At 40.7% G+C, this 12,454-nt stretch overlaps 1 protein-coding gene across 2 annotated transcripts in view; it reads left to right on the top strand.

The window, feature by feature from the left end:
• Positions 1–12,454, top strand: part of SND1 (staphylococcal nuclease and tudor domain containing 1) — a 657,666-nt gene that overhangs the window by 175,673 nt on the left and 469,539 nt on the right. For both annotated transcript variants that reach the window (XM_083183246.1, XM_083183247.1), the window contains exon 12: positions 8,559–8,659. In XM_083183246.1, the coding sequence (XP_083039372.1) occupies positions 8,559–8,659 (101 nt within the window). The remainder of the gene's footprint in view (positions 1–8,558; positions 8,660–12,454) is intronic.

Consider the following 12,454-nt stretch of genomic DNA (forward strand, 5'->3'; position numbering starts at 1 on the left):
TGTACGTGCACTACAGGCAGAGATGGCTGGCCCGACGGCTGCCTCTCTAACTGCTCTTAAATTCCCCCATGGCAACGAGTATGAAGACTCTGACATTGAGCAAGAAACCCGCAGCAATTAACATCTAGGTAAGCGGCACTAATGTGGCATAATATGCAATAGCCATAACGGTGTGTGGTATTATATGTAATGGGCATAACAATGTGTGGCATGTGTAATGGGCATTATGGTATGTGACATATTGGGCACAGTGTATAGCAGAATGTGTGGCATAATGTGTAAGTGGCATTACTGTCTCACAGTGCTGAGGTTATGGGTTTGATTCCCACCATGGCTCGAACTGTGCGGAGTATATTCTCCCCGTACTTGCGTGGGTTTCCTACGGGTACTCTGTTTTCCTCCCACAATCCAAAAATATACTGGTAGGCTAATAGGGGCCCAACAAAAATAACCCTACAATGTCTGTGTGCGTGTACATGTGGTAGGGAATATAGACTGTAAGCTCCACTGGGGGGGGGCGGGAGCAAGGCTGACATCACTTAACGATTGCATCATTTTAGCCCCGCCCCCTCTCTGCGGACCTGCGATTTCAGGTAACTAAACCAGTGGGCTATGGGGGAACGGGGGCAATTACCCGAATGCGAGAGACTTGCCCACCTTCCCGATTTTCCGGATTCTCCCGGGCCATTCCGGGAGGGTAGGCAAGCCTGGATATATCTTTCAGAGAATTTGGCAAAGTCTTTTGAAATGAAAATCTCCTAGTGTGTATGGCCTTAAGAATGAACAAACTAAGAATGAACATTCTTTCTTAACGAAAGCTCCACCCACCATTGTGGCTATATTAGAAAATGCTTTCACACCATGGTTATTCATGGTGTATGTATTTGACTTGATTTATAAAACTGCAAACTTCAGAAAGGATCTAACCAGCTTATGTTGTTATAGAAGGGGTACAGTAGTTTTTAACCAGGATTGGTCTTTTAAATTATCTTGACAGAGATCATAGCTCAGGATGCAGTTAATGAAATCTGAGCCTGCAGGTTTTTTTTTTTTTAAAGTTGTGTATCCAGTGACCTCATTAGAAAAAAACATCAGTCGTAAGCAAAAAAAAAACTTACAATTTTTTTGGTGCATTGACTACTTTGTCTTCTGGGATTTGTACAGACCTGATTTAATAGCCAGTTAAAATAACAATGATCTCCCTTGTTTGAGGAACATGGGGTCATCTTGTATATTGATTGTATTAACTTAGAAATTGTGTTAATTCCTTTAATGTGACCTAGTCCTAGCCTGTAGCACTCCCTCCTTTTTAGATATGACACAGAGCTGAGTACTTGTAATGTAGCAGGGTGGGTCAATAACCCATTACTGCGTGAATATCGGGTCTAATATCTTGGTCCAATTACGCACATTTTAATAGGTACTTGAAGATATGCGTGCAGTGGTACTGTGACTTAATTGCCCAGGGTAATGAAGTATGATGACCTATTACTGCTCTGGCTGTGATATACCATGTAAGCTCTTTTTTTATTCAATATCCCCTCTGGTTATTTTTGCATAAAACAAACTGGATTAATGCTTGTTTGCACACTGTTTGCCTCCAGTCAGTTGTATAAGTTTCCCAGCTCCCTCCAGTATCATACAGATTGAGCTGCTGCTCATTAACGTAGCATTATGTTTTAGAGATTGCCTCTCACACATGCAGTTTACTTAGTGCAGTCATTTCTTTTCATATAAAACCCAGTTATCTTACAGCGTGCTAGAAGGCTATTAATGAGCAAATTATTTGCTTTATGCCTTCATGTGATCACTGTCTGTTTTGCGGCTTTGGATCCATTACAGTAAAGTCACCAGTGTACATGAAGAAAAACCTTTGTCTGTGGTTTAAGATATGTCTATGGCCGAAGTGTTTTTTTTTTAAAGGTCTTGGGATCTGGAGCTTACATTTCTTATGTAAATTGCCTGTGCTTGTGTATAGATTGTGTAGTTACATACAGACAAATTGTAGGAGGGCCCTGCTCGCAAGCTTACACTTTGTTAACCCTATTTCTATTTGTAAAGCACCACGGAACCTGCTGTGCTATACATCGATCTGTTAAGAAATAAAATAAATAAAGCAAAGTGTGCCTCGCTTTAGAAACAGTGGGAAAGATTTATTATAGTGGCACGTTAAAAGTTCCTGCTTTGCCTCATTAGCGAGGCAAACAGGAGGGGAGACCGTCAAGGTGTATGAACATCTTGCCTGCCGAAGCGGGAGTGCGAACTCCCCCCGTCCAGCGTTGCCGCCTCCTGCTGACAGCGCATCAGTTAACACTGACGAGCCCCCCCCCCCCTGGTAAAAATAAAACGGATTGTGTTTTGGGATACCAGTTTTTCCAGTTTAGAAAGGAAAAATGGATTGTCCTTGATAAATTTCCTTGGAATTCTTTGAAGTCTTCAATCCTAGATTTCTGGTTTTCTGGAAAAAAAGAAAACCCTGTTGTACTGTGGTGAGCCATCCACACATCCACCTGATTACCCAGAGAAACTCCTTTTACTTAAGGAAACTCTCCCACATTTGACTAAACTACCTGACTTGGCCACTCACCACAAGACAGAGTTGTTAGTAGTAGGTAAGCACCACTGTAATTTACCCTACAAAAGAAAGTTTGCTACACCGCGCACTGATTATTGAGCTTTCAGAAGATTGAACAAGTGCCACAAATGGACTCCCAACATCAACCGTACAATCCCAGCAACCTCCACAACCACTTTCCTTTTGAGCTGTGGTGGTGTGGGGGGGGGGGGTGGAAGATGTATCTCACTGGTGAGATTGCAACCACCCATTGCTCAGGGATGCTGCATCACTCAGTAGGTACATGCTCAAGCGGAAGGTCAGGTCATTTGAACTTTATACGTACAGAAGGTACTCACTGTAGTACACTACTCCCCAGAACTACTACACACTCATAATGTCAACTTTAAGTTTTTTTCTACCCACAGACCCCATTTAAGGGCTACAATTCCTGAGCTTAAACATAACTTTAAAGATAATAATCAAACCTTGGTGAGAGGTAAAGGGCTGATGTACCAAGCATTGGTGAGATAGTGGAGGGATAAAGGTCAGGCTGTTAAAATTAGGAGCAGATTGGTACTTGATCTCTCTCCATTTTAACTATCTGCAAAGCTTGGTACATCTGCCAACAAGTACCACCAAATGTTTTTTTATCAGAAATTGATTGGTTAGTATTTTCTCTCCATTACACATACTAAAAATACAATAAGCCTGCTACATGCACATAATTAAGGTTCTGTAACCAACCACTTACCTCTGAACAAAGCTACAAGATGGGACCTCTCCAGCTAGAGCAGTTGAGTGCAGTGCCCTACACCATATGTACTAGTGAGGACTCCTTACCACAACATATTTGTTTGTTTGATCTGGATGCTGTATTCTGCACAATCAGTCATTGAGATGTCTGATGTTGGACGTTAATGTTGGGATGGGAAAAACATTGCTTTCTTCCAAGGCACAGGGTGAGATTTAATTTTAGTTTTACCCTGAAAAGGATGGATTGTTGTCTGCTCTGGGCAGGTTCACTTAGACGTTGAGGATGTGTCACTGCTGAGAGAAAAACACAGTAGTGCTGGATTAACACTCTTAGTGAATTAAACTGCAAAGTTCAGTTGTTGCATTCTGCCTAAGAGTGAGCATGAATGTGACAGAAATATCACAAGCAGATCTGTAATGTTGCAGCCATATGTGATCTTAATAAGCAACTGACTTATAAGTAGTTTATTGAAATAGGAGAAAGTAATGGAGCATAATGTCTGTAGCTCTAGAAAAATGGTTCTTTTCCAGCAAGGTCTAATATATAATCTCCAAATGCAGTTGGCGGAAGGAATGGCTTGGATGCTTTCACTTTATCTAGCAGTAGCTTTCATATTTTTTTTCTTTACTGTTTTCTCTTCTCACATTAGGGGAAAAAATGTAATCTTATTTTTCTCATCAATCTTCGATATGTTCCTCCAGAAGGCTCGTTACAGTTTACAGCTAACTGCCCTCTACACACGACTGGCAAAACATCCTTGATTTGCACTTCCCAGGACAATACATTTTTCTTTTCCCTACTGCCTCATGAACTTTGGCAGTAGGTTTAGGGGATAAAAGGTGTATTCTACGCAACCTATTTTTTTTTAAGTATTCAGGTCTTATAATGCATGTTGCATTGCTTACCTAATTCCATTTAGTGTTGAGGGAACTCAATGCATTTTTATTTTTCAGAACTTTTCTTTGCTTGATATCATACAACAAATCTTATAGAGGGCAGCTAAAACCTCAAATGCCAAACCATGGTAAATTTAGAGTAACCTTACATATTAGCATTATGATGATATTGGGAATTTGTAAGGTCCAGTTTAGTAGAGATTCTTAAGGGGCATATATACGGGGCAATTTTAAATTGTCATCTTAAGCGATCTGATTAGATTGCGTAGATGTGAAGCATGGTTCATTCCCTGTTGAAATCCCAATGTGCAGTGCCGCAGGTCGTCATCGTCAAATTGTTGGCCTGTGCTAACCAGAATGGTACATTACAGTAAATACAATAGGGGCTTATGGGTTAAAATCTTTCTCTTTCTGGATTGATGTGTTGACTGTAAGATTTTCATCAGTGCAAGCTTTTCATCCTGTGACTATTAGAATGCAGTGGAGGCTCATTTAGCCTTTTAAGGGGCCCTAAGCCAGACACAGATTTTGGGTCCTCCCTTCCCCATACAATCCATAGCACTTTATCTTGTTACCACCACCGCTATAGCTGAGCCTGCTGTGTTAGTTCCTCCTTCCCTCACAATCCCATCAGCCGGCAGCAGGCCACGTCATATCTGCAGCAGGTGGAGACTATGAAGCCTCCTTTCGGGCAGCTTAGAAAGTTTCTGCTGGTCTCATCTTCCTGCCTACAGCAGCTGCACTACTGCTGGTGGTGGAGGCTGCATGTGAGGAGATTTTGTACCTCAAACACCAGGGGCAGTCATTATACTTTTTTTTTTTTTTTTTTTAAATGAACTACCAATGGTAATTCACCCACTGTGGGAGGTATTGTTGCAGTTTTAGAGAGAAGGAAGCCAAAAGGGGCCAACAATAAAAGGGAAAGAGACCAGTGCAATAAGTAAAATGGGTACTGGGGGGGGGGGTGGAGGGGTAGAGACAGAGAGGATAGATGGGAACATTGCGGAAATTAAATAAAGGTATAGTCTTTACAATGATACCGCCTTGGGGCTTCTCTTGGCCTTCTAAAGTAGGATGTTACTCATTGAGCAATTCTTCACTTCAGTATAGTCTTCAGTCTCAGAGGCACATGGAGTACCATAAGAAAAGGCAGGAAAAAGGAGAGGGCCAGGGGCAAATACAGGATTTGTAAGGGGTTGTTTTCACATGTGTTTTTAGGAAAATTTAATTGTGGCTGAAGGGGGGCAAAATGCTGTTGCCCTGATTCTTCGATGTTGGTGCAGCTGCCAAACTTGTCCAGCCAATTTGCACCCCTCGTAAGTGCTCACTACTCTATGGTGTGAGAATTGGATAAGTTGGGGAAACACCTGGTCTCAAGGCGCTGCATGCAGATGTATTTGGTTTTTACATGCACAAGCTGCATCATGGCAGTGGCGTCACTAGGGTTGGTGTCACCCCCCCCCCCCCTCCCAATTTTTTTTTTAATAAACCAAAATGGGGGCGTGGCCTATCAGCAGGGGGCATGGTTGTACTGTGTGCTTGCAGATTGAGTCAGCACACCTATTCCAATCTTCCAGTATTATAGCAATGCTGTATAAATTGATTGATAGATCAGTCCCTGCATTTTTACAGGCTACTTAAATCATTAAACACTGTTTATCCGTAATGCCAATTACATATTATGCCGCACACAGTGATGCCAATTACACAATAAGCTGCACACCGTGATGCCCATTACGCTGCATACCATAATGTCAATTACGCAATACGCCGCACACCGTGATGCCCATTACACTGCACACTGATGCCCATAATTACGCCACACACCGTGATGCCAATGACACAATACGCTGCACACCGTGATGCCAATGACACAATATGCTGCACACCATGATGCCCATGATTACGCCACACACTGTGATGCCCATTACACCGTACACCATGATGCCCATTACACTGTGCACCATGATGCCCATTACACTGTGCACCATGATGCCCATTACAACACACCGTGATGCCAATTACACAATACGCCTTACACTGCACACCATGATGCCCATTATGCAGCACACCGGGATGCCAATTATGGGGGCCTCAGGCCTAGTGCCCGGCTGTGGTGCCACGGGCCTAGTGCCCGGCTAATTGAAGCCACGGGCCTAATGTCCGACCTAGTGGGGCCACCGGGGAGTCCTTAGGCCAGGAGGACCCAACCAAATAAACAAAGGGCCAGGAGGGCCCAACAATTATATGCTCCCTGGCCAAGAGTGCCCGACTAACGCCCACAGGCCGGAGGGGCCTGAAAGTACCCACGGGCCTAGTGCCCGACACCCGGTGGTCTAGGGTAGGGGTAGGTGGCCCAAGGGCCGCCTACCTGGGTTTGGGAGAGGCCGCAGGGGGAATCTCCTTCAGCTCTTCTGCTTTCCACCCCTGCTGGCCTCTCCGGTGATGGCCGCCATCTTCTTTCTTTTGCCGCTGGCCTGTCCTGGCCAGCGACGGCGCCGCTTCCTTTCTTCCTCCCGGAGGCGCCGGAGATCTTCTGGCTTGATCCCAGCGTCTTCTGGCCTCTTTAGCGGCCGCCGGAGCTCTTCTCTCCGTCGCCGCCGTCCTTTTCCTCCAGCTCTACCTTCTATCTTCAGCCGGGGCGCTCCGCCGGCGTGGGTTCTTCCTCCTTTGTGTCCTTCTGGGTAGCTCAGACCCGACAATTGTCAGTTTCCTGCAAACGAGTTTTAGATGAACAGATGCCTTTTGGCTGATCTAAAACGCTTTTACACTAACTTTGCTACATACCTGTTATTACAAGGAAACTGACAATTGTCGGGTCTGAGCTACCCAGAAGGACACACTATGTATATAAATGGTTAATAAGGTGGATGTAGATGCTTCTTTTATAAATTGATTATAGCATTCAATAATCCTTTTTTTAAGGTGTATTTAAATTTTGTTTTAATATTTTTATTATCATGTATGCTATTTAATTACTTGTATAAATATAAATAAAATAAATTCGATCAATACAGTGCGCTCTCTGGTATTACCATTTAAGGTTCAGAGAAAATATATATATTTTTTCTGTATTTTTGGGAGCAGCAATTAAGCTGTGGTTGATACCTAACGATATTAATTTAACTATATCAAAATAGTGTGCCTGATTATACCTCTGATAGGTATAGATCATATGAGAATAGTGAGCTTGTAGATTTCCACCTTCCCAAGCCTAATACACCCCCCCCCCTCTTATCCTTGCATTCACAAAATCTGTTAACTGTATGGGTGTTATGCGCTTAAATGCCTCCCTTAGTACGATTGGGAGGCATGCAATATTTTCTCCAAATATATCAATTATCCTTCCTATCCACATGCATGTGATAACCATTAACTCTGAAAGTCAGTGCTGTCCCTGCTCCTAAATACCTCCTCCAACTCCTGACTCTCAAACCTCTTCAGCACCATTCTTAACCATTAATCTGTCACCTACAGTATGTCTGACTGGCTCTGGACCTGTGTGCTGTGCCAATCGTGGCGTACAGGTTCACCCAGTGCTCTCTGTCCTAATGGTCACATACAAGTTAAAAATGACCCTTCAATGCAAAGCAGTGACTAAGCATATACCACTGCATGTCACTGTATTTTATTTCCTATATGAGTATTGTTACAAGGGGTTGATGGCTGACTGTCAAATACCTGATGCAGAATATTCCACTATATACTCAAGATATGGGGTCCTCAAACTATTTTGCTCTAGGACCCCATTAGACAATATTAATTCCAGGACCCCACCATGTTACTACAGAAGGTCATCACATCACATGTGTAGTCAGCACATGGCAGCATTGTTGAGGCACAATGATGGGAGGAGGAATAATAAACAATTCAACAGATTTTTCAGACTCCTTGAATCACTGACTGAGATTAGCAAAGTCATTAGCCTGATGGTCAGCAACATGGAGGCGCGACCCCATGCTGAGAAGGTCAGGACCCACAGTTTGAGAACCGCTGCTCTAGATTTCTGCCTGTGCCTATTTGAGGTTAAGATGTTGCAGCGAACACACATCTTTGCATCTTCTTAAGATGCTGCTTGAACAAGCAGCAATTTAATAGAATGTAGTTTTCAATTCATATTCTGTATTGCGTATAAATGAAGTCGGGCCTTATTCATCACTTTTGAGTGGTGGCCAGGTTTGTACTATAGTATAAAATTATTATTAGAGTTTAAAATTAACTGTTTGCCTATACGATAGGTTTCTGGTCTAAGATAGTGTGGTTTTACATTAGCATTTCTTTCTAAAGCACATTATAGTTTGTGTATACGTAAGGCCTCAAATTTCATCCTCAAAATTCTTTCTTTTTGCAGGTAAATGTGAATGTGGATTACATCCGATCAGCCAGTACAGCTACAGAGACCGTCCCAGCATTTTCTGAGCGTACCTGTGCTACAATCACCATTGGTGGCATGTAAGTAATTTGGTTTGTCTCAGAGTGGACTGTTCACTAATAAACTTGTCATTAAAGATCAAGGATAAAAGTTCCCCACTAATATATTGGTCCCCCTCTGCATCTAAAAAAAGGCTTTATTAGTGTTTTTATTACATGAGCACTTGATATTATTCATAAGATCATGAAACCTCCAGTGCTCATTTTGCTATGCAGTGCTCTGTATTGGACAGTAATGCACATACCTGCTATATGGTTAATGCTGATTTACACTCTCCAGTCACTAATAAGATCCTTTCACAGCATCTGCTCTCTGTGCAGATTGTTTTTGCCTGGGTCTCTAAGGAGAAGTTTTATTTCCTATGTTTCTGGAAATAGGTAATTTGTCATAGGTGCTAGTCTTGGAAACATCCCAAAGTGCTTTTGGCCATACTCTGTACCAGAGAGAGCCCTTTAAGACAATGGAACATTATCCCGGGAGCTGCTAAACCAACTGGAACGTAGAAATTACCCTTATCTGCCAGTAACACACAAATTGAAACATGTGCTTACAAAGCCAATTCTTCAGAAGGATTAACTCAGTCTAGCTCTAACCCCTGCTGCACTCAACAGGATGAGGTTACAGTTCTACAGTTGGCACCGTTTTCAAAGTGACTTCCCTTGTTGCTAGGTGTTTTTGGGTATAGAGTGGTTTTTAGGGCAGATTTTAATCTTCAACTGCAAATCTTATTAGTTCTATGAAGTAGGCAATAAATATATTTTATGAGTGAGACTTTGGTAAGCCATGCTGTTAAGTGGAAAACACATATTCATAGTTTAAAAATGATAGATAAGATGATTGAAGAATGTCTAAGCATTTATAATCCATATGAAGTATGGCTACACATTTTCTGTTTCAGGGGCAAGATCTACTTACATTTTAAATGTTCATGTGTTTTTTTCCACCTTTTCCTTTACTGAAAGCATAAATATACAATTTAATGTGCATGAAGGACTTGTTCGTGGGTGTGATTGATATCTATGTATATATATGTATGGATATATATGTATATATCTTTACTGTAAGTAGTGAGGCTTAATGTTGATCACAATGAAACTGCATGTTAGATCAATCCTGCAAGAGACGATCATGCAATGCGCATGTGAAATGTTAGCAATGAAAGACTAATCTGGTCTTGGAAACCACCAGGTTTCATTCCCTCTGATTTCCTAGGTAACTATGTACATTTATATTTAATAATAGTACATTCTATTTTTGGCTCTGTTAACATCTAACAGCCAAAATTGTAACAAATCTCCTTGCCCGGATGAAGTACTCCCTAGGATACTAAAATAATTGAGTTCACTCATAGCACTACCATTATATCTGATATCATGGCTAATGTAGAAGCAATGTGAAAAAAACTAACAAAACTAACCCTTAATTATAGACCTTTCAGCCCTACATCCATTGTGGGGAAAATATTAGAATGAATAAGAGTATCCAAAATTTAGAACAGGAGAAGGTGATATGTAAGGCTCAGCATGGGTTTCTCAAAAATAGATCATGTCAGACTCATTTTAATTAGCTTCTGTGAGGAAGTCAGTAGGGGGATGGACTTGGGGAAATTTGTTCATATAGTACTTCTTGATTTTGCAAAAGCTTGTGACATGGTGCCTCATAAAAGGTTATTAATACAAGTAGGTAATTTAGGGTTAGGAGATACAATTTGTAATTGGATTAAATACTGGTTGCACAACCGGACAGTGTGTTAAATGCCTAAATTCCAGATTGAATACCACAAGGTTCTATATTGGGACCCACCTTATTTAATATATTCATTGATGATATAGGTAGTGACATAGTGAGTAAGTTTTCAATATTTTCGATGACATGAAATTAAGTATTGAAACTAAATCAGTATAGGATGTGGATACACTAGAAAGTGACTTAATTAAGCTTGAAAGGTGGAAAATGCAATTTTACATTAATACATGTAAAATTTGTTATGGGAACAATAATGAACAAGCTACTTACAGGCTAAATTGATTTATTATAGGGAATTCTGCTGTGGCTAAGGACTTGGGGTCATAATAGACGATAAATTGGGTAATAGAGCACACTGCTTAAGTGCAACAGCTAACAAGACACTGCCTTGCATTAAAATCTTGCCTTAGATCCTACACATATATAATTTTGTATATGAATCTGGGAATATGAGGAGGCTGCTGCTCTGCTTTTGTAAACAGGCAGTTGCTATGTTGAAGGATTTCTCAAAAACACACACTACACATTTTGTAGAATTTTGTATTGGTGCATGCAGACTTGTCTAAAGTTTAAACCCATAACCTATATGAATAAAGTCCTTTGCTTTATCCCAAATGTATTACCCTTTCCAAGGAGCAAATTCCCAATTTTCTCCTGATACTGACCCATCTGGTTTCATAGTGTAATTGTCATTTTCTGTTCATAGACCAAATTCAGTATATCTTTTGCTGATTCTGTATTGACTAGGCTTCCCATCAAAAATATCTAGTGAAAAATGATTTTTTTCTTGGTAAAGAAACTAGTGCCCATATTTAATTGTATATGTATTTAATATATGATACTGTATATATTTTTATTTGAAAACTCTGCATACCCAAGGGGCAAAAATGCCCAGTGTGTATGCACCTTTTAAGCATTTAATATTTTCAGGCATTGGGACATTCATGAGGAGGTAGACCTCTTGAGATAAGTGAGGAGAGATACAAGAGGTCTAAAGGTCCCAAGTTCCCCTTTTCCCACAAATAAAATAGTGTCAAATACATCAGGTGATTCAAAATAAAGGAGTATAGAAAAGTGGCCCTTTTAAAATTGTTAGTAAGGGGATCATTGCAGACAGAGCAGTTACTGTGTAAAAGATGAAAAACAGACTGAAAAGGTCTACAGGCAATTAGACAAATTACATAAATACATAGTAGGCAACCTTCAATCTAAAACTGGGGTGAATTGTTCAATATATTCAATATAGCATATTTAATATAGCTCCACAATAGGTAATACACCAAATAATAAAATCACATGTTAAAATGCCAAATGTTAAAGATAATACCAAATGTTGTAGTAAATGCTGGTCACACTCAATATATGGAGTGATGTGTATGTATATAGATCCCGTTCTTATTATGACCTTCATTTGAGGACAGTGAATGGAGGTGGTTATTTATCCCAATAGGCAGTATGGCCACTCTGTAGGTTTGGGAGTCTCTCATTGGTGGTGTGCTCACACTTGAGTGTTGGAGATACCTGGAGTGTATGAAGTAAAAGCAGATGTAGTGTTCACCTTTTAAATGATATTAGTCCATTGTTTGGGCAATACAGTCAGTGTTACGGTACTTTCTCATGAGGACACCGTTGGTAGGGTCCAACTGATGCCTTTCGCTGGATTACCAACTTTTTTAAAGGTGGAATGTTTGTTCCACAATAAAGATATTTATACTGGGGGCATTATTGCTGCCTGATTCTTTCACCTGAATAATTCCTGTTTATCCCAGAAATAATAATAAACAAAAAACTCCTAAGAACATGATATATTCAGGAGACTCTTTACTTTTATCTCAATAGGTATATATTTAATTGACATACCTTAAACTTGGATTCATATTACAATACTCATGCTGTTTACTTCACGTGATCCACCTTGAGCGAAAGAGTTCTTTTTGAAGAAATGGGTCACATTGTGATCTGCCCTTGTGGGTCCCCTGTCTTGTTCGGGTGTTAAAGATAGCCTGGATATTTGTGAAAAAAAAGTTGGTGATTCACAGACTGTTTAGCAGAAGTTACCAGAGGTCTGT

This window comes from Crinia signifera, chromosome 4 (assembly GCF_055691185.1).
Source record: "Crinia signifera chromosome 4, ASM5569118v1, whole genome shotgun sequence".
Taxonomy (NCBI): Eukaryota; Metazoa; Chordata; class Amphibia; order Anura; family Myobatrachidae; genus Crinia; species Crinia signifera.